The sequence below is a fragment of the Camarhynchus parvulus genome, chromosome 15 (genome assembly GCF_901933205.1).
Source record: "Camarhynchus parvulus chromosome 15, STF_HiC, whole genome shotgun sequence".
In the NCBI taxonomy this organism is placed as follows: Eukaryota; Metazoa; Chordata; class Aves; order Passeriformes; family Thraupidae; genus Camarhynchus; species Camarhynchus parvulus.
The window spans coordinates 10,695,159-10,721,022 of NC_044585.1; the positions used below are offsets into that span (position 1 = coordinate 10,695,159).

Genomic DNA, 25,864 nt, shown 5'->3' on the forward strand with positions numbered 1-25,864 from the left:
TTAACCCCCAGGGGGGTGTATTTATTGTTCCAGCCGGGGGGAGGGAGGGAGTGCCTCTGGGACGCCCCTCACGGTGACATCGGCAGCTGAGCACAGCCATGGTGAGTACTGAGAGACCAAGAGATAAAATTAATTTGATTTTTCACCAGAATAGCTTTAATGGGCAAGGGGCAAAGGAGGCAGCAAGGAGTTGAGGGCCAAGGGTTTCGTCTGCCTTGGAAAGGGGGTGAGAAAACCGGGGAGCATCTGGGCGGATCAGCAGAATCTCACAGGGAACAGAGAGGTGTCCCCCATGCTAGCAGAGCTTTCAAATGAGGGCAGATGGTTTTAGAGTCCAAATGCCATTTTTCTCTTCTCCCTTCCTTCGTGCAGTGAGAGGAAGGGCCGTTTTGTGCCCCCAAAATCCTTCTCCTGACAGATCCCCATGAGAGGAAACGGCTGCAGGAGCAGGCACTGGAATGAGGGATAATGGGCTGGGTGGGACAGCCAGGGGCTCTTCAGTCCTCTTTAAAACACACATTGACCCATTTCTGGCTGTTTCCAGCCTCAGTGCAGGAGCAGGCAGATTTTTAATTAAGCCATATTTTAATATCTGCACAGCAGGGTAAAGAAGCACTGACTGACTCCAACCCTCATGTGCAGCCTCAGCAGTGCTCCCAAAACCAGGGTTCCAACGGGGATATCTCACCCCAGTGGGAGAAGTGATTTCCCTCCTCATCTTTCCATGGACCTATTTGGCTAAATTCACCAGGAGCTGAAATTTAAGCAGGAATCTTAATGCCCCTCAGTATCCCAGAGCTACAGTGAGAAACTACCAAGGCCCCAGGGAGGAGAGCCCCAGCCCAGAGAGTCACAAATAAGAACAGGGCACTTCCACGCTTTTATTTCACCCCATAAAAAGCCAGTGAGCTAATGGTGCATACCTGGACTCCTGCAGGCACCCAAGAAAGCCAAGAAGAGGATTGAAGGTGCCAATTCCAATGTCTTCTCCATGTTCGAGCAGGCCCAGATCCAGGAATTCAAAGAGGTAGGTGGGTTTGGTGGGAAGGACCGAGGCTCCTGGATGTGGTGTGACCTTCAGCTCTTTCCTTGGTGCTCTCAAGTGACAGCTGGCTCACACCAGGAGGCAGCAGGATCAGTTTTGGGTCGTTTTATTTTAAAAGTGAGAATAACAGCCCAGTGACACCGTTAAATCTGGCAAAGCCTCCAAGCTTCCCAGGAGGCAGATTCCCTCAGAGGATCAGCACATCTGAGGGAGCTGGGGCACATCTCCCAGCTCCTGCCTGGCCAGGAACTCTCACCCCCTGCACAGCAGGCACGTGGTCCTGTGCAGATCCCAGCTCCAGGGATAACTGGGCCCAGTTGGAGGAGCTGGTGGCCCAGGCTGGCCTCTCTGCCTGGTGTCATACTGGGGCGAGAGGGATTCGGCCAAGGAAAGAGTTTGTACAGCTTTGGGGTTTGGGTTGCCATCACCCCAGGGTGCTCTGAGGGATTAGGGTGAGTGAGACGCCCAGAGCCCATCCTGGGAGGGTTCAAAACGCACTTATCCCATCCCAGCTGAAGGGAGAAGGAGAAAGGTGCTAAAGCCTTTGCAAAAGCTGACAATTGTCCCTTTCCCTGTGCTCCCTGCCCTGCTCCTGTGCTTCCAGGCCTTCACCATCATGGATCAGAACCGGGACGGCTTCATCGACAAGGCAGATCTGAGAGACACCTTTGCTGCCCTTGGTGAGCCCAGCTTCAGCAGCCTCCCCTCCCCTCCCCAGCTTTGCCAATTGAGGAACAAGGCAGGGTGGGGCATTTAACCAAGCCCCTGTCATTCGCCTGATCTGTCATTTTGCCAAAATCCCCCTGATCCCAACCCAAGGCTGCCAGCCTGGGAGATCCCTCATGGGTGACCTGGAGCAGCTCCCAGAGCAGCGCTGGTTCATCCCCTTGGCACCGGAGCCACTCCTGGGTTACACAGCCCAGCACTCCCTGCCTTTCCCCTGCTTAGGAGCACCTGGCTGTGCCCATCCCACGGCATCCCAGGGTGTGTGGGCATTAGGGGGATTTAGGGGATTTGTGGGAGGCTGTGACACTGCAGGCTTGGCTCTGCCATCAGAGCTCAGCATGAATCAGCAATGGAGCTCCACGGACAATCCAGCCTCGGGAAAAAGGATGTAGGTGTTCAATCCTGTTTGGTTTCGGTGCTGGGGGACAGGGAGAACCCCAGTGCTGGTGGTCTTGGCCCAAAATACATTCTAAGGAGGGCTAAAAGAGGCTGATCCGTGGGGCAGTGAGGCAAGGAACAGCACAGCTCAGTGCTTTCATCTTTCTTTTCTGTGACCCTGGAGTAGCCAGAGTTGGAGATGATTCTCTCACCTCACTGCTGCTACCTCCATTCCTTGTCAGAGGAATGTGCTATTTCCCTATAGTGGGAGAAAATCCCCCAGGGAAGGGTTCTGTGGTGTGTATTTTTAGCCCCCAACAGGCAGAACAGGACTCAGATCCATGACTGACCCATAGCTGCTCTCCCCAGGGCGCCTGAACGTGAAGAACGAGGAGATCGATGAGATGATAAAGGAGGCACCGGGCCCGATCAACTTCACCGTGTTCCTCACCATGTTTGGGGAGAAGCTCAAGGGTGAGAGGGCACCTGGGGAGCTGGGGGTGCTCACTGGTGCCCAGTGGCATTTCTATACCCCAAAACTCCTGCTGATTTGCAATACCAACCACCCCTAAGCCCAGAGATCCAGATCTTATCCCACCACTCCCCAAACTGTTGGGGGGTATGAGACGGTCTCAGTGCCTCAGTTTCCCCAGCGATTTACAAAAGCCAAATGGCTGTGCTGCTGCTGCTGCTGTGCCATAGGGAGAGGGCACAGCTCTTGGAGCAGCTCTGAGCCTGCTGACACCAGCAGTGCCAAGAGTGGCCTCCCTGCCTGCAGCCAGACTCTGACCCATCATCCCATCTGGCTGTACCCTGAATCACGTACTTAACCCAAGGAATGCAGCCTCCTGCAGATCTCCAAGAGGCTGCAGGGCCCCAAGGGCTGTGCCTGGAGCTGCAGGGCCCCAAGGGCTGTGCCTGGAGCTCTATAAATACCCCCAAGATTAGATAAATGCCGGATGCCGGAGCGGTGGCGACAGCGCCTGCTCTGTGCTCACACCACCACCCTACGGCCGCTCCTCCACATGCCACCAACTTCACTCACGTCTCCAGCTGCAGGGCCAGCATTCCTGCAGGGGCCCCACTTCCCAGTCTGCCCCCCGTTTTGCCCCCGAGGCTGGGAGAAGCAGGAGGTTGCAGTTGGTTTCCTGCTTTACCATCTCCAATGGCCGTGGCTTTGTCACCGCAGGTGCTGACCCAGAGGAGACAATCCTGAATGCATTCAAGGTGTTTGATCCAGAGGGGAAGGGCCTGAAATCTGCCTAGTGAGTGCAGGGGTACCTGGGGCAGGGAGTGATGGGGGTGTCCCCATCAGGACCTGCCCAGTGCTCAGCACTCTCTCTTTTTGCAGCATCAAAGAAATGCTGATGACACAGGGGGAGAGGTTTTCCCAGGAAGAGGTATGGTCTCCTTCCCACCTTCTGCCAGCCTCCCTCCATCCCAACAGACCCCATCCCTCCTCCCAGCCCTCCCATGCCACCTTTTGTCACTGCTCTTCCCTGGCAGATCGATCAGATGTTCGCTGCCTTCCCTCCGGACATGTCTGGCAACCTGGACTACAAGAACCTGGTCCATGTCATCACTCACGGTGAAGAGAAGGACTAGCCCAGGCTCAGGGCTGGGGCTGGCACTGCAAGATCACCTCTCCCCGTGTCACACGGGGGTTCCCTTTCCTCTTCCCCTGGAGAGGCATGTGCATGGGAATTTGGCACGGCAATGGCATTCACATTAAAAGGCCTTTTGGCAGGAGGAAACCCAGCTGCTGGTGTGAGCAGTGCTTGGGCTTGTGTGCTGTGCCTGTGCCCCGTGGGAGCCCTCAAATCCCTCCAGACCCTGCTGGCCTCAGCACCCCAGACCTACTGCATGTCACCCTCATGTGTCCTCTGCCTCCCACTCCCACTCCCAGCCCCAAACCAGCCTGTTCCACACTGGGCTGTGCCCATCCCACCTGGTCACAGGGCCAGCACTGAGCTCAGATTTCCATTAGGCAGCAGAGAGTTGTCAGATTCTGCCAGTTTAGCAGGGAACACCCCATGAGCACATTCATCCCTGCACCCCACCTGCCAGGCCCTGCCCTCGGGCACGGTGCAAGATTGACACCATGGTCCCCATCTCTGGCTGTGGGGAGTGCCTTGGGTTGTGTGACAGGAATATCACCCTCTGCTAGAGCAGCTGATCCCACCCTGGCTGCCGGTGCTGCCAGCGCTGGGTGAAGCCATGCCAAGACATCACCTGGTGAGGTTGTGAAGCCTGTTAAAGGTGTTGGGCTCCTTCCAGAGAAGGAAGATGGAATGATGTGCAGGATGCAGAAGCTCAAGAATGAAACAGCTTCTTTAATTCCCTGGCGGGCTCTTGCTCCCTGATGGGCTCCCTGATGCACTCTGTGATGTGAACCTCCTCCTCCTCTTGCCCGTGCTGGGGGCCTGCTCACCTGCTCCTGCTGCCTCTGGATGACGAGCTCACGCAGCTCTGCCCGGCCCAGCGGCTCTTCCTCTGCCCAAGAGAACAGCCATCCCATAATACACGCTGTTACAGGCCTCACACCCCTCATACAGATTTTCCAGGCCTCACACCCCTCATACAGACTGTTCCAGGCCTCACACCCCTCATACACACTGTTCCAGGCCTCACACCCCTCATACAGACTGTTCCAGGCCTCACACCCCTCATACAGACTGTTCCAGGCCTCACACACCCCCAGTGGGGCAGGACAGGCTGGAGGGGACGCACTGGGAAGGCCGTGTGGCAGCAGGGCAGGGCCAGGCAGCCACGGGGGATTGGGAACGGCTCCTGCCCACCCATGGCCCCTCTCTCCCCCCTCCCTGCTCACCGGTTTTGGGGTCAGTGGTCTCCTCCAGGTCTGGGGGGGGCGGGCAGAGCTTGGCCCTGTCCATGGTCCAGAGGAGGTTGGAGGCTGCCCGGAGGGGGCTGACAAAGGCCTGGGCGCGCTGGGTGCGGTCCAGGGAGGTGTAACGCAGCAGGGACTCCCTCATCAGGAACTCCTTGACCTTGTTCTCCACGGGGCCTGGGGGGGAAGGAGCCACAGTGTCCCACAGCGTCCCTGCAGCAGGACCCTGCCCGAAGCCAGCCCTGGCTGTCTGCAGAGCGGGGGATCCACTGGCTTCCCTCAGGGCAGCCTGACTGGATCATGGAATCATAAAATCACAGAGTCATTAATGTTGGAACAGACCTCCTCCAAAACCATCAACTTCATACTGAGCATCCCCTGCCTGTTAAAGCATACCACAAAGTGCCACATCCCCTTTATTTTTGGAGCACTTCAAGGGTGGTGACTCTACCACTTCCCTGGGAAGCCTGTTCCAATGCTTGACCACTACTTCAGTGAAGGAATTTTTCCTAATATCCAAGCTGAACCTCCCCTGGTGCAATTCCCCTTGTCCTCTTGCTGGCTGCCTGGGAGGAGAGGCTGACCCCACTACACTTTAGCACCCAGAGCCACAATGAGGCTTTGAGGATCCATTGGGATGTTAAAAATCCAAATTAGCTCCTAAATTTGCTGGGAATTTGGCATTGCAAATTCACTTTAGGGTACACATGACTGATGGGACAGTGGAAAACAAAAGCTCGATTTAAACACAGTGCAAGCAGGTGGTGGACAGGACTTCCCAGAGTGGTGGCACTGGAAGATGGGCAACCCTGACCTACCAAAAACTGGCACCAAGCTGTCCCCAAGAGGCTTCACTATCTTTGTAGTGTCACAGTCCATTTCCTTCAAGAGGGTCTCAATGCGAGATTGGATCTGTCCCAGGAGTTGGCTGCTCTCCTTGTATTTGTTCTCATACTTGTTGGCTTCCTCGGTGGTCTCTGCTATTTTTGCCTACCAGCAAAGGTTTTTGTGTTACAAAGGTGTCACACCAGCCCCTGGCTGATCCCACCACCCCAGTGCTGCCCAGTTCCAGTCTGGAGACAGAATCACAGGATGCCAGGATGGGTCAGGTTGGAAGGGACCACAATGGGTGATTTGGTCCAACCTCGAGCAGGGTCATGAGCACAGAGCACAGGGCACAGGATTGCATCCAGAAGGTTCTTGAGCATCCCCAGCTGCCCATGCTGGCCCAGGGCTGGCAGGAGCCCCACGGCCACCCTCTCACCCTGCAAAACATTTGCAGGGCCCTTTTCTCCCCACACCTCTCCAGCCCCTGGCCAGAGCAGCATTTACAGGACCAGACTCCCTGGGACAAGTGCTAGGACAGACAGGGATGTGCTGCTCTTCCAGAGGGAATCCACGGCCACCATACCTCCAGCTCCTGCAGGACCTGAGTCTGGATTGTCTCTGCCTGTTCCCGCTCTGTTGTGATGGCCTCCATATCATCCTGTGGGATGGGAGCACCAACACATGGGGTGGGCACCGATGGAACCACACCTGACCCACCAGACAGAGCCTGGGGACAGCCCAGGAGCAGGGACACCTCCAGGGAAATGCAGAACTCCCGGGAAATGCTCCCAGCTCCCCGGGACCCTGCAGTGTTTGCGCTGGGTACACGGTGGCAGCATTGAGACACGTTCAGCTCCGAGAACACAGCGGAGTTTCGGCTCTGGCTGCTCCTTTGCATCCCCCTCATCCATCCTCCCTGTGTGGCTGGATGCGGGCAATGATGCCGGACACTCGGGAGAGGACAAACCCACCCTGGCCCAAAATCACCGCCTGGCAAGGGGAGACACGGAGAGGCAGGAACAGACCTGGATCGCCTGGATCCTCTGCCGGAGATCTTCATTCCTGACGTTCAGCCTAATGGCATAGCTAAAGAGGATGAAGAATTTCCTGTCCTTCTCAAGGAAGTCCTCCAAGAAATCATCGATGTCTCCATCCGACAGTTCCAGCAGACGCTTGTAGGCCACCTCATAGCTCTCCTTTTGGCTCCTTTTGGCCCTCTCAGCTGCCTCAAAGGCTGAGAAAGAGACAGAGAGCCGTGGCTGCCCTTTGCAGAGCCCTCCCTGCAGTGCTGTGGGGTTTGGTGCAGGGCTGGGGCAGGAGAGAGCGGTGCTGCAGGGGCAGAGGGTGCCTCTTCCACAAGGAAACTAAGCAGGGATGTCTTTGGAACGGAGCAAACACCATGGATTCCCTCCCAGGAGGACAGAATTATTAGATTAGATTAGATTTTAGGGAGAAATTCTTCCTTGTGAAGGTGATGAGGCTCTGGCACAGGTTGCCCAGAGAAGCTCCATCCTGGAAGTGTCCAAAGCCAGGCTGGATGGGGCTTGGAGCAACCTGGGATAGTGGGAGGTGTCCCTGCCCATGGAGGGGGTGGAACTGGATGAGTTTTAAGACTCCTTTCCAACCCAACCCGTTCTGTGGTGAAAGGAGCCATGGTTGCACACAGGAGCAGCTCCCTGTCCTGAGGGCACCCCAAGACGCTCAGTCTCACTCAATTATCACTGTTCAGCCTTTTTGTTTCTAGGGTGAAGGTTGGGTGGGGGAGGCTGTGGGCAGGGCAGCCATCCTGCCTTTGGGGTGCAGCTCTATAAACCACCATGAGCAGCCCAGCCCCATCAACTCCGCAGATTTCGGGTTTGTGGTCCCAGTGCCACAAATCCTCCTCTGTTACCTTCTCTTGCTTTGGCCTGTTCCTTCAATACAGTGAGATCTGCACATTTGCTGAGGAAGAAGTTCTTCAGCCTGGTCTCCCGGTGAAGGGCACACTTCCTCTCCAGCAGCCTGATGTTGTACTGGATGGTTTCCCTGTAGCGCACGTCCCGGATGTCCGAGATCCGCCCCAGATCCTCCATCCTGCACATGGACAGCAGCTCTCACACCTCGTGTGTGCACAAGGCTCTGTGTTCCTGGCCACTCCCAGGAGGGCCAGACCTGCCAAAGCCCCTGTGGTGCTGTGCCCGTTCCCAGATCTCATCTGGATGGAGTGGAGTCAGTCCAGAGGGAATTCACAGCCACTAACACAGATTTTGGTGGGGTTTCGTACTCGGGCATAGTACCCAGCTCAGGTGGGACTCAGAAAAAATAGACTTCTCCATGGGGCAGTCCATCCCATCCAAAGAAACATCTGGGACAGATGGAATTAAACACCCTGGAGGTACCAGTCTCCCCACACTGACCAGGCACCCAACCCTTAGCACCCAGACTGAGGTGGGAGTGGTGAATCCTCTCTCTGAAGCCTCAGTTGGGCTCTGTGTTTGAACACTCCTCACTGGCACCACCCAGCAGCCCCAAGTTCTGCCCAGAGGGCTGACAAGGCCCCGTACCACTGCTCGTAGTCCTCTGTGGCTTGCTCGATAGCAGCCTCCAGCAGTTTGTTCTGCTGAACCAGGCTTCTTTCCAGCTTCCAGTAGCAGCTGTCATAAATGGTTTTCTGGATCTGCAGGCTGGCAGTCTCCTCTCTGAGCTTGTTGTTCCTGGCCATGATGGTGTTGTAACGCACAGTGACCTGGGGAGAGCAAAGCGAAAGCTCTGGAACTGGTGGGGGACTGGAGGGGCTCAATTTGCTGCTTGAAGACCTTGACCAGGGCAGGGCCAAACACAGCCCAAGAGAGACCTGGCCCTGCACTGTCCTCCTCCCCAAGAGAGGAAAGGCAACAGAGGGCCAGGTTGATCACAAGAGAGACCTGGAGCTGGCTTTGTCCAGGGCAAGGTGGCTCCAGGCAGCCCAGTTTGATCACGGAGCAGGTGCAGACCCCCAGGCTTCTTGGCACAGCATAAGTGCTGCATTTGGGTCACCAAGCCTGAAGGAGCCTTTGAGATATTCTGGGAATGCTCAGGCCAGGGGAACAAGCCAGGTGCTGCATGCAGCTTGTGTCAAGCAAACACATTTGCACCACTGTGCCTTGTCCTGACCAGAAAGGTCCCAGGCCCCAATGTGACCCTACACATGTTCTCCAAAAGTCTCCAAAACTTTTCCTTACATGACTCAGACGCATCTCCAGTAACTCAATCTTCTTCTGCAGGTGTTTGTGGCTCTTTGCTTCCAACTCCCTCCAGTTTGTGTCTCTTTGATTCACTATCTTTTTTTCCAGCTCTACAACCTGCACACACACACAGAGGGAAAAAAAAAACCCAGGAAGTGTAATCTCCACCCCTACATTCTGGACTTTTGTCAGGACACAGAGCCAAAGAAAATCCCCTCTGTTGATCTGAACTACAGCAACCCTGTCATTAATGAGCTCTCAGTTATAGGAGCAGCTTTAATCCCAAAGGATCCCACCCTGCACATGCAGAAACATGAACTGTAACTGAGAATGGGGATTTTGTGCCATGAAAGAAGTGCAGCTGGTTTTGGAGGGAGCTCTAGCAGGCGCTGAACATGGCACAGCAGCACTTTGCAGAGTGGAAGAGGCAATGAGGATGGGGCTTTGGTAGAGCTATTGTGCTGGCCAGGCAGGGATCTGTGCAGTCCTCCCTGGGAATGAGTGGAGGAAAACTTCTGCCAGAAGTGGGGAGATTCTAGAGGAAATAAATCCAGGAAGAGTGAAGCAGTTGGAGAACGCTGAAACAGGGGGCAGGTGGGGGAGGGATGACTCAGGCAAGTCAGAGTTATCATCCCTGACAGAAAGCTAACACTGCTGGGAAAGCTCTGCAGCACCTCCAGCAATGGCAAACTATCCCAGCGTGTTCCCTGGAGTCCAGCTTGGGCAGCTGGCTCTGAGAACAGTGCTGAAGGGAACTGTCACTTCCATAGCCCACGTTTCCCTTGGCTTCCCACCTAACTCCTGCCCAAATCCAACCAGATCCTCAGGAGAAGGGATGGGGCATCCCTCAGATGCTGCTGTTCCTGTGTTTGCCACACCTCAGACAGCACCGTTCCAGTTTTACCTCTTTTCCAGGAGAATAAAAAGAAGTGAAGGGAGAAGGAGGGGGATGTTTGTGGTCCCAGGCTGGTGTGTGCCACCACATAGGGGTGCAGGGACCAGTGGAACAAGGCTGAAATTCCAACCTCACTTTTCCAGTCAGTGCTGCTGACTTGAATGGGAGCCTGGTTCTATTTGTCATTGTCATGTGTCACTTGCCAGGAGGAATATTCCAGGGCCTGAATTAAATGCGTTTTACACTGAGGAGTTTCAGCCACAGGTCTCACTCTGTGACTCTGCCCTGCTGTGCTCAGGCAGGGAACAGTCCAGATGCTCTCACCTGCTTGGCCAGGTCAGCTAACTGGGCTTTTCTTTCTTTGATCAGGGCATCATTCTGCATCCTGGTCTGCAAGAGGCTTCGGACCTTCATGCGATTCCTGTTTTCCACCAGCACGCTGCTTGGTGAATACATCTGGCTCAGCGTTAATGTCACATGTCTGTGCTCTTGCTTCAGATCAGCTATTGCTTTTCTGCAAAAATGGAACAACAAATGACATTTAGCACATCCCATCTGCCAGGGCAGCTCCTTACTCCTCCCCATCTCTGCTCTGTGGTCCCCAGATCTCTTTTTCAAAAAGGGATAGCAATCCCTTGATTGCTATCAAAAAAGAGGGAGCAATATTTTATATGGGCAGATGAGATAGGACAAGAGGGAATGGATTTAAGCTAAAAGAAGAGAGATAGAGATCAGATGTTAGGAAGAAATTCTTTGAAGAGAGAGGTGAGACCCTGGCACAGGGTGGCCAGAGAAGCTGTCCCATCCCTGGAGGTGTCCAAGGCCAGGCTGGACCGGGCTTGGAGCAACCTGGGATAGTGGAAGGTGTCCCTGCCTGTGGGAGTCTATAAATCAGTGATTTTGGCATGGAGGAACTTCCCAAGCTCCAGGCAGCCAAGCAGAGCTGTACTCACTCCTGAGCCTGCATTTGCCGCCAGATATCGGCGTCGAAGAATTTCCTCTTGTAGGCTTCATGATGGAAATGAGTCTGCAGGTGCCTGATATCCACTTTAGCCCTCATTTCCTTCTCCTTTTCGGGGACATCCAGGTCTGCTGATGCTTCTCTCCTCTGCCACAGACAAGGGAGGGTTTGGTCAGTCGAGCAAACTCAGCCAGCAGCGGCAGCAGCTGAGCAGCAGCAGCTCCAGCTCTTCCCTGGCACCTGAGTTCTCCATCACCACCCAAAACACACAGTGCTGGCTGAGCTGGAGCCAGCACCTCCATTCCAGGACAGGGAGAGACCTCTACCAGTGAAGAGGACAGGTGATGGCAGGTTGTCACCTCTTTTATCACCCAGCACAACAGCGAGGACCACGTGAGTCAGGACCAGAGCCGCTGGTGCTGGGGACATGGATGAGCCCAGGAGTGGAGCAGGAGTGGAGTGCTCCTGTCCCCAACCATCAGAAGGTGACTTCAAGCTGAGAAACTGCCCAGCAGTGAAGGGAGTTAGACCCACCACTACCTGTGTCCTCAGCTGGCTCAAATTCCCCAATTCTGCCTCTCCCAACACCCAAATCTCACCCAAATCTCCTCATTCCTGGCACAGGAGAAGCAGCCCCAGTGCTATCCAGCACCTTGCTGGCAGGAGCAAACCTGGCTCCCACTGCTGGATGTGTATTTCCACAGGTAAGATCCCCATAGCAGATCCTCCACAGACCCTGTGAAGTTCAGCTTTAGTTTGTCCTTCTGTTTTACCTTCATTTTCCCTGTCTAACTCTTCTGGTTGCTCTGTAGACGCCTCGGGAAGGGAACAAGTGAAACTCTGCAGGTGCAGGATTGCTTTCCAAGGGAAGAAATGAAACAGGAGTAATGGGGTGGCTGTGTCCTCCTGCCCATCCCTCAGCACCCGCTCGCGTGTTTGGCACATGAGGAAACCATCACAGATGGCTGCAAGAGGAATAAAAGGAGAGCATTTCTGGTGATGTCATCGTGAAATTATCGAGTTTTATAAGTAGGGGAAGAACAGATGGTTTGAGCTATTCCATCCCATTCAGTACCTGGGTTTCCATAGAAATTCCAGCGAGGCCAGTCCCCCCCACCCTGTGCCTGCAGAACACCTGGATTCAGCCCCTCTGTCCCACTGATGCCAGGAGGGCGCTGGAGTGGACCCTGCAGCCCTTACCCCCAGAGCTGGTCCCCAGCAACCACGCTGCAGTCCCTTGGGTGTCCCTGTGTCCCCTGACACTGCTCAGCCCCACACAGGGCACCTTCCTCTCCAGCCAGGAGACAGAACCACAGTGGCACTCAGGTTTTCCCCAAGATCCACCCCTACTTCCAGCAAGAAGCTCAGGAGAGGGAAGAACCTAGAAGAGAACTGGTCCCAGTCCCGTCCTGCACTGCCCCAGGTTCCATGGTTGCCACGGCAGCATCACCACAATGGAGTGAGGGTGGTGCCCCATGATAGACCAAGCAAGGAGTTGCTGGGACTCCAAATTACATGGACCAAAGGGGTTTCTGTGCCACAAAACCAGCCCTGAAGCTCCAACATCTCCCTGGCTGTGTGTCCACAGCAAGGAGAAGACCCTCATTTGGAACTGAGCCATAACCTGGCATTCAAAGCCTTTTGCTCCAGCAGGAGCAGCCAGGGGTTCACCATCCCCAGCAGTGCTTCAGGATTAGGGCTGCTGCTCACTCCACATCCAGATTTTTGGCCTTCCAGCCTGGTTTTCATCTGTTTTATTCATAAAGAGACCACCACCGCCTCACTGCCACCACTGCTGGCATCCAGAGCAGCAACAGTTGGCACTGCCAAACTGGGGAAGTACCCTGGGGACAGGGACCTGTTAGGTGGCTGGTTAGGGGACAGATTGAGGCTTTATGCCCACTTCTCTCCTTCCTGTGCAGGGAAGCACACAGGAGCTGTGGACTGAGTCATAAGAGCCGTGATAATCCTTTCCCTGTAAGCCAGAGCGCGTGGCCGGTTCCTTCCCAGGGGCTGCACAAACGCTGAGATCCCTGGAGGGCAGCAGCACAGGGGCTGTGTTTTGTAGCCCTGGAGATGCTTACTCAGCTGTGGGCTGAAGGAGAATAGAGCAGAGCTGAAGGTGAGCAGAGGGCAGCCTGTCCCAGTTTGCAGGGCTGCAGCGAGTTCAAAGCCACGAGCAAAATCCCCGAGCAGAGCATCAGCACCTCCCCATTATCCCGGAGACTTTGATGAGCTAACAGCCCAGCCACCAAGTTCCAGCCCAATTCCCAGCCAGACAGGCTCTGAGGAGGCATTTAATTGGAAATCATATTCATGGCAGAAAGCAGAATGCGGTGTTTGATAAGAAAAATCACAACTGAGGGCAGAGCCCTGCTGGGAAGGCACCGGAGCCCGAGGATCCCACCAGGGCTGGGGGAAGCTCCCAGAGCTTTTTGTGCTGTTCCTGCATGAGCAACAGCTCCGTGGGATAATAACAGAACCTCTCCAGGGTGAGCTTGTCACTCAGTCCCAGTGGCTCTGGCTGTGTTACAGGGCACATCCCTTCTTTTCACCCTCAGCAGAAACAGGGCCAAACCCCCAGTTCACAATAAAAGTGGAGGTGCAGGGGTGAACATTATTTTTACAGAAACAATGCCACTCAAAATATTTTTTTTCCCTTGGCTTAGACTAGTCCAGCCTCAAAATACAGCCCATATTGTCTGTCCTTTTTGTGTTCTTCTCCATGGACCAATTCTCAATTGTTTAGCAATGAACAAGTCAGTAAATTAAACTATTCAGGAGGGCTCTGATTTGGTAGAGTCTGTGTCTGTCTCCCTCATTGCAGAAACACTGATTTGACTAAAGAGGACTTTTTTCACCCAAACAATGCCTGACTGTCACACTTGCTCTCAGCGAGGGTGACTTCATTGTCTGGATGGACATTTCAGCAGAAGAGTATTTGGAGCAGGATGAGATTGCCCATAACATTTGAATCCAAAAAGTCTCCAGCTTCTGGGAGAAACAGAGGAAAAGTGACTTTTTATGCAATTTTCAACTTAACCAATCTTGCCTGATTTAACAAGTACATTTAGCACTGATTGACATGCAGAAATTATTCCTTCAGCAGCAGATCTGGGGGCTAATTAAAACTCATTGTACTATATTAAGGGTTGAATTCTGATCTGTGCAAGCAGTGTAAACCTTCCCTGATTCCAGCAATGATTTTCCTGTTTCACTGGCTCCAGTTCACAGGGGCTGCAGGGGATGGTCAGAGCTGGGCTGGCTCTGAGCTGAGCTCCCACCTGGGACCATCCCATCGACATCAAACCAACTCTCTGGGGTAAGCTGGAGAATTGGGCCCATATTTTCATGCAAATGCAATACATTCATGTTACTTAATGCCTATTTATAATAAATCCAGAACTTAATTCTACTTAACCCGTCTTTAGTGTTTGACACATGAAATCGGTGAGTCAGAGGGCTATATATGGAACTGTCAAAATTTTCTTTTTTCCCCTCCTCTAAAAGCCTGGATTAAATCATAATCAAACTCCCATCAGCTCCAGCAGCAGTGCTGGGATAAGCAGGAAGATGCTGACAACTGCTAAGGCAGCTGGTGGTAGGGAAAGATCTTCTCAGGCAACGAATTGATGGCTGAAACCTCAGAGAAAAGGTTCTGAATGCAGACACATTTGCTGAAATGATAGAACCAGAATGGCTTTTGTTGGGAGGAATCTTAAAGCTCATCCAGTTCCACCTCCTGCCATGGGCAGGGATGCTTTCCACTGTCCCAGGCTGCTCCAAGCCCCATCCAACCCAGCCTTGGACATTTTCAGAGATCCAGGGGCAGCCACAGCTTCTCTGGGCAACCTGTGGCAGTGTTTCAACACCCTCTGAGTAAAGAATTTCTTCCTAACATCAATCTAATCTCTTCTCTTTTCGTTTAATATCATTCCCCCTTGTCCTATCACCATTTTGCCCATGTAAATGTTGTCCTGTACTCCTGGAGGTGTCCCTTGGCCTCCTGGTGTCACCTTACCAAGACCTGGCTTGTGAATGCTGTCCCATGAGCGCATTTTCTAGCCAGGTTTTTGTTTCTTTCCTCTGATGAATATTATCTTCACATGTGCATGAATCAGATTTCATCAGGCAAGACCAGTTTTGGCCCAAAACCATCACAAACACATTGAGAGTTGTAGACCAGCGGCATTTTGCAACTGGCTTGAGTTTTGCTCTGTGTTTCTTAGAGAAAAGGTTTAATTTCAGATATGCACCTTCTACTCCTCAGATGCTGAGCTGTTCTCTCCCTGCACAAAATCAGTTCTTCCAGCCTGTCCTTCCTGGGTGGGGTAGAGACATCTCTGTGCAGGGTAATTGGTAGAGGCAAGGGGACTTAAAGGTTTTCAGGGTAATTGGTAGAGGCAGGGGGAGAGGAGGCTGTTGGCTGCCTCCTCGATTACAGCTGTAATTTCTCCACACTCCAAGAGGAAATTGTCATCGTAATTTCCTGCAGATGGTTTTCTCCTGAATTGCTGACACCCAGTGAAATGTGATTTCCAGCAGTGAACTGTCTCCTCCGTGGCTTTGCTGGGTATTATTTCAAGCCTTGCTTTAGGAGCAAGTTCCCCAAGCTTTGACTTCAGGAAAGAGAAATTCTCCCACAGCAGGCTCCACCACTCCAGCAGAGCCAAATAACGTGGATTTCATCTGTCTGTGCTACCTCCCAGGCACCTTTGGCTGCAGCAGGTACACTGAATTACTGCTCAAAGGCTGCTTCCACAGGGGGGGAATGCAGGAGGGAAATAGTGGAGGATGTGCTGAAAGCACATAAAGAAGAAACCTCCAAAAATTTCACTGGCCTGAGGTCAAACCTGGCATGTAGCAAGCACACAGACACTGCAGGATGATTTTAGCTGAAGCACAGAGCAGGGGACTCAAGGACAGAGCCATCTCAGTGCCACTGTCACACGAGGCCATGTCTGACCTGGAGCAGGGTTCTCTGTGCCACCGTGGGGTGCTGAGCCCTGGCACAGGCTGCCCAGAAAAGCTGGGGCTGCCCCATCCCAGGCTGGACAGAGCTTGGAGCAACCTGGGACAGTGGGAGGTGTCCCTGCCCATGGCAGGGGGTGGAACAGAAGGAGCTTTAGGGTCCCTTCCAATACAAATAATTCTGGGATTCTATTATTGTATTACTTCTTTTTTTTTTTTTTTTTGCTGAATTAGGCAAAACTGCACAAATTTACTCTCAGTGGTGCTGCTGATCCCTCAGCAGCTCTGGAGACATCACACCCAGGCAGGAGGCAGGGGCTTGCTCCAGGCTGGGATATGCAATGCAGCAGCTCTCAAAGCCTGGCAGAGCACTTGGCCAGGGCTGAGCTGAGCTAATAATGTGTCCCCCTGTGACCTCCCACACCCCATTGCTCCCCAGGGAAGTCTGTGGGCAAATCCAGACTTTGTGCTGGAAACCCTCCACGCCAGACTGGGCTGGGGAGAACTGGGAGGGTGCTCTGTGGCTGAGGAAGCAGCACAGAGAGAGCTGGGAAGGAAATTCCCTTTTCCACGGACTCCAGCAGCTCCATGTCAGCTCTGGGCAGAGCTGGGCAGCACAGGAGAGCACAGCCTGGGTTAGAAGAGCTATTTCCAATTAATCATTCCTGATTACAGTCCCGTGCAAGGCTCCTGGTCAGGACTAAGAATACCTTATTAGTGGAACACGCTCTGCAAGTGGCTTAAGGCAACTGAGGATTTGCCTATATAAGATCACTCAGGGAAACTGTTCTGAAGTAACATTTAAAGGCAATTAATTAAATTGCTGTATGGGTGTTCTGCACCATCTGCATCCCATTCTTTTCCAAATCAAATGAAGGCCACTTGATCTCTGGGTTAATCACAGGAGCAAAGAATCCTGGGGAGCCCACAAGCCCCATGAAAAGAAGCACAACTGAAATAAATCTTCCTGGATGAATTGCACCCCAGGCCCAGCCTGCCGTGGGGATGCTGATATGGACAGTTCCAGAGCTTCCTGTCTCCTCAGCTTTGGCTTTATGGGAGAAGTTTGGGCACTCTTGCTCCCTTCCAACAGCAATCACAGCGCTGGGAAGAAACTGAGTGCACGGACTGCTCTGCTGCAGCTCAGTGACGTTAGTGCCTGATTAAGTAGGTGACGACACCAGGCAGTAAAAGCTCGGCCAAGCACGGGCAGAGCACCCAGAGTGGATCCGAGTGCCCTGCCCAGGATTAGCTGGAGCAGAAATCCAGGCCCAGCCAGCAGGTCCATGGGATGAGGCAGAGCACAAAGCTCCCTGGAGAGGACTCGGCCCAGCAAAAGCACTCGGAGGTTTTTGTCTGATTTAGGACATGTCTCCTTGTAATTAGCCCGGCTTGGCCCCGCTGTTTTGTGCAGCAGGGTTTCAGACCTGCTCACGCCAGGAATAGCCGCTTTCCCAGGCTGCTGCCGGCACCACAGCCCTGCTCTGGAGCAGGAACAGATTGTTCTGAACAGTCTGGTCCATTTGCCGTTCCTCCAAGCTGGCTGGGTTTGCTGTTTATTGCCACTCACTCAGCAACTGATCTTTTGCAAGATCCCAGCTATCAGTGCCTCCCCTCCCGTCTGCTCACGGCTCTTGAGGTTAGTTCAAGGCTTTACAAGAGACATCAGCTGATTTTTGTAATAGTTGTTACTCAAGAGTTCATTTAAATTAAAGCTTCAGAGAAGAAAACCCCAAGGGCTTGGGCTGCATGCTTCTCTTAGTGTAAATTTGAAGCAGCTTCCAAGGAAATGCAGAGGTGACATGAAGCAAAGCTGGGTTATAATGAATCCTCCTGGGTGTTTCCCCACATTTCTGGGACTAGTTCAAAAGGGAGCTGCACAGCTTGGAAATGGGTTGGAGAAGGGAGCCTGTTTCTAACCCTGCTGCTGAAGGAGATTTGGATGTGCAAAAGGGAAGTCATTCCCAGCAGCCAGGAGCATCCTGTCCCACCAGCCACCAGTGGTCCCTGTTTCTCTCCCTTGTGCCTTCCCAGGCAGGTGGGTGCAGGCTGGGAAAGGCCAGGAGTGCTGGGCTGGCCGGGGCAGGGGATTCAGGGATGCAGCCATCGCCTGCTCAGAGGGAGGAGAGGAGCAGGAGGCGGCAGAGCTGCGCCAGTTGCTTGGCAACTCCCTTGCAAATCTCCATCCTGTCAGAAAACATTTTTTTCCAGCGATTTGGATGGGTTTTCACAGGCACAGGATGAGGTTTGGATGATCAGGTGGTTTTAAGAAACCTGAGGAGGAGCCAGGCACACACTTTGACCAGAAGCTGGACTAGGCTGGTCCCAGCTCTGTCCTTGTGTCTCTCCATCACTGCAGCAGCAAGGCTGTGGTGGCATCATCCCCCTGACATCCCATACCTCAGCTGTCCTTCAGTCCATACCCGGCTTCCTTGAGCCCCCAAACTCAGTGGCCAAACCTGACCTAGAAATCCTCAGTGGCCAAATCTGACCTAGAAATCCATCTACCCCTTCTGGATGGTTACTGTGTTCTGCACTTTGTGTGCAGAGAGGAAGGAGAAGGAAGCTGGGCCAGGTTGTTCCCAACTTTTGATGGAGAGCAAGCAAAGCAGAACACTGAGGACCATGCTGAGTTTAGTAGTGGAATTAAAAAAAAAAAAAAACAAACACGAAAAAAAAATGCAAAACAGCCCCAAATCACTGCCAAGAAGGCTGGATCCTGGCACAGACACCATCTCTGTGCATCTCTACTTTGCTCTTCTCCCACTTGCATTTCCCATGGGACATGCTCCTGGCTTTGTCACCTTTGAGCTGAAGAGCCAGTGAGGTGGCAGCACGTCCTGCAGGATCCCAGTGTCACCATCAACATCACCATCAACTAAGAGAGGAAGCATGAGCCACCCAAAACTCCCATTCAGCCCCTCTGCGCTCCAGCACAAGCCCATTTGAGTGGGAGCTGATTCTTCTGCTCAGAGCTGATGAAGGGGGAATTTCCTCAAGGGAAATGAAAGTGTCTCAGCCTGAAAAGGATTTTCTCTTCTGGATTTTTTGGTTGGGAACAGCGGCTGGAATTTTCCTCTCGGCTATGCTGACACAACCCCTTCTCCTCCAGTGTGGGAGGGGAATTTGGCCTGCTGATACTCTGTGCCAAGTTTAGCTCAGGATAATGATACACTATTCGGGTTTCTATAGATCCTCGGGTCACTTTGAAAACACGAATTAATCCTGACAACGCAGCTGCGAGGAAACGGAGGTTTCATTGTCCCTGATTTAAAGAGAGGGAAACTGAGACCTGGGGAGTTCATGGTTTTTGTGAGGTTGCAGAGGAGACAAACGACAGAGGCTGGGAGCAAACGCAGGGTCCCGAAATCCTTTCCGCTCCTTGCCGCGCTGCAGAGCCTCCTTCCCACACAAACCCGTTCTGGAGCATCATTTTACACCAGCCCAAAATGTAACTCCCTTTTTATATTTAGCTCCCAGGTTCTGTAAAGGGACGTTATGTAACAGACCTCAAGTGTGGCATTTTATAATTTACCAGCTCAACTTGTGTTGCTTCTAGAAAGCCGCCTGTGCGCAGAGCCCTCGCCCATCTCCTCCTGAGCTGGCAAAATATCCCACTGGGCACCCATCTGTGGTTTTAAAGCACTGTGGTGTGCTGTCCCCATGGCCCCAGCCAGCCATGCTGTCTCCCAAGCAATTAGTGCTTGCCAGCTCCATTTTTTATTGTCAAATCCCCTGCCCTTGCAAGAGAAAGAGAGGAGGCAGCTGGGTGTGCTGCTCTCGGAGGGCAGACACAGCTCTTGCTGGTGGAAAATCCTCCTTTGGCTTGCAGGATTGTTCAACAGGCTCTGAAATCCCAGTGGAAGGTGGGAGGGCACACAGGAACTTCTGGTTCGTTCCATCCATCCATCCATCCATCCATCCATCCATCCATCCATGCATCCCTCCAGTGAAAATGTGTGTGCCCAAATCTGGGAGTGAGGGAGGGTGAGGCAGCCAGCACCACGTGGTGAAGCTCTGCTGCCTCACAGCCCCTGTATCCCTGATGTTCTGGCAGCAAGAATCCTCCCTGGGCACAGCTGGTCCTGCCAGGGCACAAGAATCCACCTTGGCACAGAGCAGAGCAGGCAAATACCAAACCACATCTGCACTGGCAGCCCACAGACCCCTGCCCCACCCGTGTGTTGAAGCTTCTCAGCGCTCTGAACATCTATGGACAGTTTGGAAATCTGGCCTGTAAGGTGGGAAAGGCCAGGGAAGCATTTTCTGGGATCCAGGGAGGCTGCAGAGATGCACTGCAGGTAAAGCACCGTTGCAGGGCTGACACCTCCAAGGTGAGCTCTGCTGGCAGGACAAACACGACTGACAGCGTTCCTGGCTTCAGTCCCTGCCTGCAGGCAGAGGCAGGAGACACGTTAGGGAATAATTGTTAAGGAATAATTGCTGAAGTGGCAAAACCCCCTGGCTCACCCCATCTCACCCCTCGGCCCCTCTGCTGCTCCTGGGTTCTGGGACAAGCCAGCAGCAGCCCTGGGTGGGCAGATGGATGGACAGACAGCCCTGCTGACATCACCTCCAGGCCAGGACAACAAAGTGATCCCTCACTTCTTTCAGCTGAGCTGAGCAGTAACGTGGAATGGCCTTAAATCCTCCGTGTGCCTTTTCCAAGTCATTATTTCTGTGAGGATATATAAAAACTGGAACTCCCTTTGCCATAAGCTTGGGTGCTGGTGCTGTTGAGCGGCAAGGGCTTATCCAGCTGCTCACTTCCCTCTCCCTCCAAAAGCCAAGCACTTGACTCCCAGATTATTTTAACCCTCAACATCTGCAATAAACAGCAGAAAGGACTTGGCATGTGGCTCAGAGAGGGATGAGGAAATGACCAGAAACTTCAAATCCTGAGCTGAAAGAACAGTTTTACTAAAAATACACGCCCAGCCTGTTTCAGCACATGAGGCTGTCCCTGCCCTGGAGTTTCAGTCACATCTCTGAACATCATCATCAAACAAGTGAAACAGAAGAGCATTAATTAATCAAGAAGTTGATGGCACAGCATTTAAAGGCCGTGCGAGAAGCAGGAGCAGCGAGCACAGGATTTGAAACGTGGCTCTGTGCTCCTGCTGCAGCCCAGGAGAGCCAGGGACAGCCCTCAGCCTGACAGGCACCTCCAGAGCAGGATCACAGCACAGGGATGTGCTCACCCTCCTCGGGCAGACATGACAATTTCCATATCAATCAGAGCACAACAAAAACCACCAAAAAGGAAGGAGCTCCCGGAGTGGCCGAGCTCCCACCACACCAGTATCGAGTATGGAGAGTGTTCTCCTTATTCCCGGCCGCTTGCATCCCTGGGATTTCCAATCCCTCCTTGAAGCCCTGGTTTGAAGCCCCGGGGAATTCAGCAGTAGTACCGCAGTTTCACCAAGTGACTCACGCCTCTTCACCTTTAGATTTTATTTCCTCCCCGCTCCCTGCTTTCTCATGCAAATGTTGCTCTGCCAAGGTGCTGCGGCTCCCGGAGCACTTCTGGCATCTCCTGCTGCTGCTGGAAGGAGCGAGCCTGGGTGAGACTGGGCAGGTCCCTTCACTAGCTGGGGCTGGGAAGAGAGGCACTGCAATATGCATACTTGGTAGGAAATAAATGAGTAATGAAAATAAGTGTAATTGAGCAAAAAAAAATTAAATTAATTAAAATATATCTGCGGTCAAGCAGAAAAGAGCTGCTGCCCTGTACCACCTCCTCTTTCACAGCTGGCAGAAGGGGCCAGAGCACCCAGTCACAGCACAAGGGACACAGGGCAGTGTGGGAGGAGGACATCCAGGTCTGGAAAAGGGCATTTGAGCAAACAACATTTAGAAGGGTGCAGGAAGAAAGAGGGAAGAGGCCATGGTGGCTGCTTGCCTTGTTTTAACCTGTTACCCACACTGTTGTGGAAAGAGAGCAGCGAGGATCAAGCAGAGAAGCTGTGTCCCAGGGAGTGTCCCAGGCCAGGCTGGACAGGGCTTGGAGCAACCTGGGATAGTGGAATTTGTCCCTGACCATGGCAGGGGTTGGAATGAAATGAGCTTTAAGCTCCCTTCCAACTCAAACCATTCTGGGATTCTGTGGCTGGCAGAGAATCACAAGCTGTGCCAGGACCACCCTATGGCTCCTCTGCAGAGGTCATGGCTGAAGGCATCTCATCATCAGGGCAGGTTCCACAGCACCCAGGACTTGCCTCTCCCAGGGTCCTCAAGGCACCCCAGACCCCAACAATGAGCAGATTTTGGGGGTCAGCTCACAGCTTGTGCTCACCCCAACGTTTTCCTCAGCAGTTGCCCCCATATCACTGGCCCTGGCACATGCCATGGATTTCCCTCCTTGGCTGGGGAAGGGCAGTGACCTTGCCACAGCTTCTGCCTTGTGTGTGCCAAATCCCAGCTATAAAAAGGGAGAAAAGTTCAGCTGAAAAATACAGCTCACCTTTTTATAGAAGAATATGGGATCTGATACATTGCAGTTGAAACCCTTCCAAAAAGCCAGGTGGGACTTATTCTCTCTCTATATATATATCTAAACAAAACCATTTCTTTCTTTTAAAAAAAAAAAAAAGAAGAAGAAAAAAAAAAAGAAGAACTCTGGCAACTATCCCACGCCGAGAAAGACATTTAATTGAAGGCACACAAAAGGCAGTCGGTCTCACCAGCAACTGCACTTCTATCGCCTCCAGACAGCCTGACGCAGATCCTGAGCTGAGGATGAATGTCAGCTGTCAGGTCCCTAAGGCTCTGCTCTGACCTACATGCTACTGAGAAAAAAAACCACCCAACACTTGTTTGAGGTTGTGAAGGGAGAAGTGACAAAGGGAGCACGGCCTGGCAGAGGGGGTGTCACCCAATAGGGCTGGAGTGAGGCAGAGCCCCTCTCCTGAGGGGCTCGTGGTGTGAAGCCATTGGTGCATGGAATCACCCAGGAGCAGGTTTCGCCAGTCCCCTCTTCATCCCCTGTTAGAAAAGTTAAATTCACAGCAGGAACTCTGCAGGGAAGGGAAAAGTGGTGGAAAAAGACTGGAAGATGAGCCTGAGTGTTGGAGACCAACAAGGTTTTGGCCATCAGTGAAGGCTGCAGAGAGCAAAGTGCGCAGGTGAAAGGGGATTCTCTGACCTCCAGCATGTTTCTCCATCCCTGGAGATGTTCCTTCACCTCCAGAGACTTGTGATTCAGGTTGAACTACCTGGAAGAAATGGTTTTGTTGTGAAGAGTGCTCTATGACAGTTATCATCAGACAACTTCAGGCAGGCATAATATTTCATATACTTTCCTTATAAAATTCTGCCTCATGGCCTCAAAATCCACTTTTCCTCTTCAAGCACAACAGGAAGGGACCTGTCCCTGCATCACCTTGTATATTTAGGATCAATTAGAGTGTTGGGATTGTTGGCCTCATCCTTCTAGGGGATGCAGAGGCTCACATGGGGTGTCTCTTCCCTGCTTGGATGGGAATTCAGAAACAAGGTGTCATGGCACATTTGAAGCCTAAATGCATCCTGGAATCATCAAAGCTGTTCTGGCTGTGGGGTGAACACTTCCTCTAATCTCAATTTTGCTTTCTAAATGGAAGGAAAGGACTGGTGTCCACAGCCATTCACTCTGAGACAGAATTTTAACCTCAGCCATCCGTGTCTGTCTGGCTGACCCAGAGCCGATGCAATGCTGAGATCTCACCCAACCCCAGTCCTGCCCTGGGCTGCATCTCACCCACAAATACACAGGGGATTCTTCCTGCAAACACAGAATCTGCTTCTTAACTGCAAAAAAATCATGTGAAGCAAAACATGGAGATAAAGAACGGGAAAATGGAGCTCCAGCAGAGCAGGAACAAAAGGGGCAAGTTTCCAAGGCTCCCTTTTCCCCCAGATTAATGCTCCCACCTCTCCTGCCTCACCTACTGCCTCACAGCTACGTGTGCAGGAAGCATTGACGTAAAAAAAGCTGATTTATTGCCTAAACCCCACCATTGTGCACTCTGTCATTCGCAGCCCTTGGATTTATCACCACATCCAGACCAAAGCACTCGTGATTCATCAGCAGAGGCACCAGGCTGGAGAGCGGCGTGGGAGAGATCCTGGCTCCATCGCTGTGGATCTGCCTCTGCTGTGCCCTGAGATGGGATTGCAGCTCCCAGGGCCGTGTTTGCTGTGAAGCAGCACCCAAAGCACCGTGAGTGCCATGAAGAGCCTTGCCCACCTCTCCCTTGGGTCCAGCCCAAGTTTTCTCTCTCTGCAGCTGAGCTAAGCCCCAGTGTCCACGGTGTTCCAGATGTTTGTTTGCACGAAGCTGCCCATGGGCTGGAGGAAAGACCCTCCCAGGAGAAAGAGGAGAAAGAGGAGAAAGAGGAGAAAGAGGAAAAAGGGAGAAAGAGGAAAAGAAGGAGGAGAAAGAGGGTTTCCTCAAGTGGCTTAAGGCATCCTCTGGATGAGGGTGTAGGTTTTCCAGCCAAGAACACATCTCAGCTCAACTTGGGCTGGGGATTTCAATGAGTTTAATCCATTTTATACACGCTCCCTCAACTGGCTAATTACTGCTAATTACACAGGCTTGAACTCTGGTCACGCTCTCGTGGAGACCTGGGAGAAGCTGCTCCTATGTGCCCAGGAGAGCTGGCATGGGACCACATGTGCTGCCACAAGACAGCTGTGACCAAGGCAGCGCTCATGGAATGGCCTGGACACCAGGACCTGAGTGATGCTGGGGGCAGAGGATGGGTTCCAAGGGATGCCAGGGCAGAGATGCCCCAGCAGCTCACAGTGGTGTGCCCAAAATGCACCAACAAACCAGAAGGGAATCCAGGGATCAAAGGTGATTCCAGCCACAGATCCCTCTGAATCCTTTCACGCCAATTTTGGAGCAGTGTTACGTAAGAGCAGCTCCTGAAAATCTGCCAGGCTGGCGAGCGGAGAGCAGCAAGGAGGAGGTAAGAATAGAAACAAATAAATAAGAATACATGGCAGCTACCTCCACAATGGACCACGTTTTCAAATGCTGCATATGAGCAGAAATCCCAGGTGTCCAAGAGCTGCTGATGGGATTGTCTGGAGTTTCAGGAGTGTAAGGAAAAACAAGATCTGGATCAGCAAAGCTACTGCCCTCTAGACACTTGTTACCTGTCCCTGGGAAGGCTTTGGTGCAGCAGCCTTCAGGCACCTGCAGGTGGGATTTGCCACATATATCACCTGCATTTCCATGGGAAAAGTCATGAATGAATGAATTAGGGATCTCTGGGGTGTGTGGAAATTCTCTTTCTTGCTCCTGCATCTCATGTTCAGTGGTGTGTCTCCCACTGGCAGAGGCACAGCAGCTGTTTGACCAATAGCAGATCGCCAGACCTTCATCCTATTTCCACTTTCCTGCTCCCTTGACAGCCCTCCTGATGCTGCTTTTTCATGGGTTTTAATTAGAGAAGCAGCTCAGCCATGAAGCTGGGCTGAGATCAGAGGCCGTGTCCCAGGCTGCAAATGTGCATCTCTGGCCAGGGCAATGAGGAACATCCACATGAGGCTGCAGCTGCACAGGAATGTCCCACTTTGAGCAGCAAAGTGGGAGTTTGAGCAGCTTCTCCTCGTTTTGCAAGGTCTGCTCACATCCCTCTGCGCCACCACATCCAGGTGAGCCGTGCTGAGAGCTGCTGACACTGCAAAGGGAAAGTTGTGCTCACCCCACCAAAAATCAGCTGGAAAAGGGGCAAAAAACCCTTTGCTGGGTGTACAGCACTGCCTGGTGTCTGTGTTTTTCCCTTTCCCCTTGGAGAACAGCTCAGCTGAGCCCTGTGGAAGCCCACAAGAGCTTTCCAGCTGGTTATGCAACTCCCTTTGGCGGAGCAAAGGGATTCCTGAGGAAGAGGGGAAGACGGGGCTCCACTCGGAGCCAAAGCGGCGTCAACTGATCCGCCACGGCTGCTCTCCACTTAAAGTAGGACAAAGCCTCCTCTGGAGCTGTTTCTCCTCTTTCTCCAAGCAGCAGGGCAGACAA

At 52.8% G+C, this 25,864-nt stretch overlaps 2 protein-coding genes across 2 annotated transcripts; one reads left to right on the forward strand and one right to left on the reverse strand.

Annotated features, from left to right (window-relative positions):
* Positions 1 to 49: 49 nt before the first annotated feature.
* On the forward strand, positions 50 to 3,907 carry MYL2 (myosin light chain 2). The gene is made up of 7 exons (XM_030958859.1): positions 50 to 101; positions 938 to 1,027; positions 1,650 to 1,725; positions 2,519 to 2,623; positions 3,339 to 3,414; positions 3,501 to 3,549; positions 3,656 to 3,907. Exons 1-7 carry the CDS (start codon positions 99 to 101, stop codon positions 3,752 to 3,754), a joined length of 498 nt encoding a protein of 165 aa, XP_030814719.1. The 5' UTR covers positions 50 to 98; the 3' UTR covers positions 3,755 to 3,907.
* Positions 3,908 to 4,482: 575 nt separating this feature from the next.
* CCDC63 (coiled-coil domain containing 63) lies at positions 4,483 to 11,663 on the reverse strand. Its single transcript, XM_030959136.1, is given in 15 exon segments — positions 4,483 to 4,562; positions 4,565 to 4,642; positions 4,980 to 5,174; positions 5,816 to 5,987; positions 6,409 to 6,483; positions 6,851 to 7,059; positions 7,717 to 7,898; positions 8,369 to 8,550; positions 9,026 to 9,145; positions 10,248 to 10,437; positions 10,877 to 11,091; positions 11,094 to 11,150; positions 11,153 to 11,218; positions 11,221 to 11,388; positions 11,658 to 11,663. Coding segments are annotated over 15 exon segments (1,995 nt in total).
* Between the last annotated feature and the right edge of the window lie 14,201 nt (positions 11,664 to 25,864).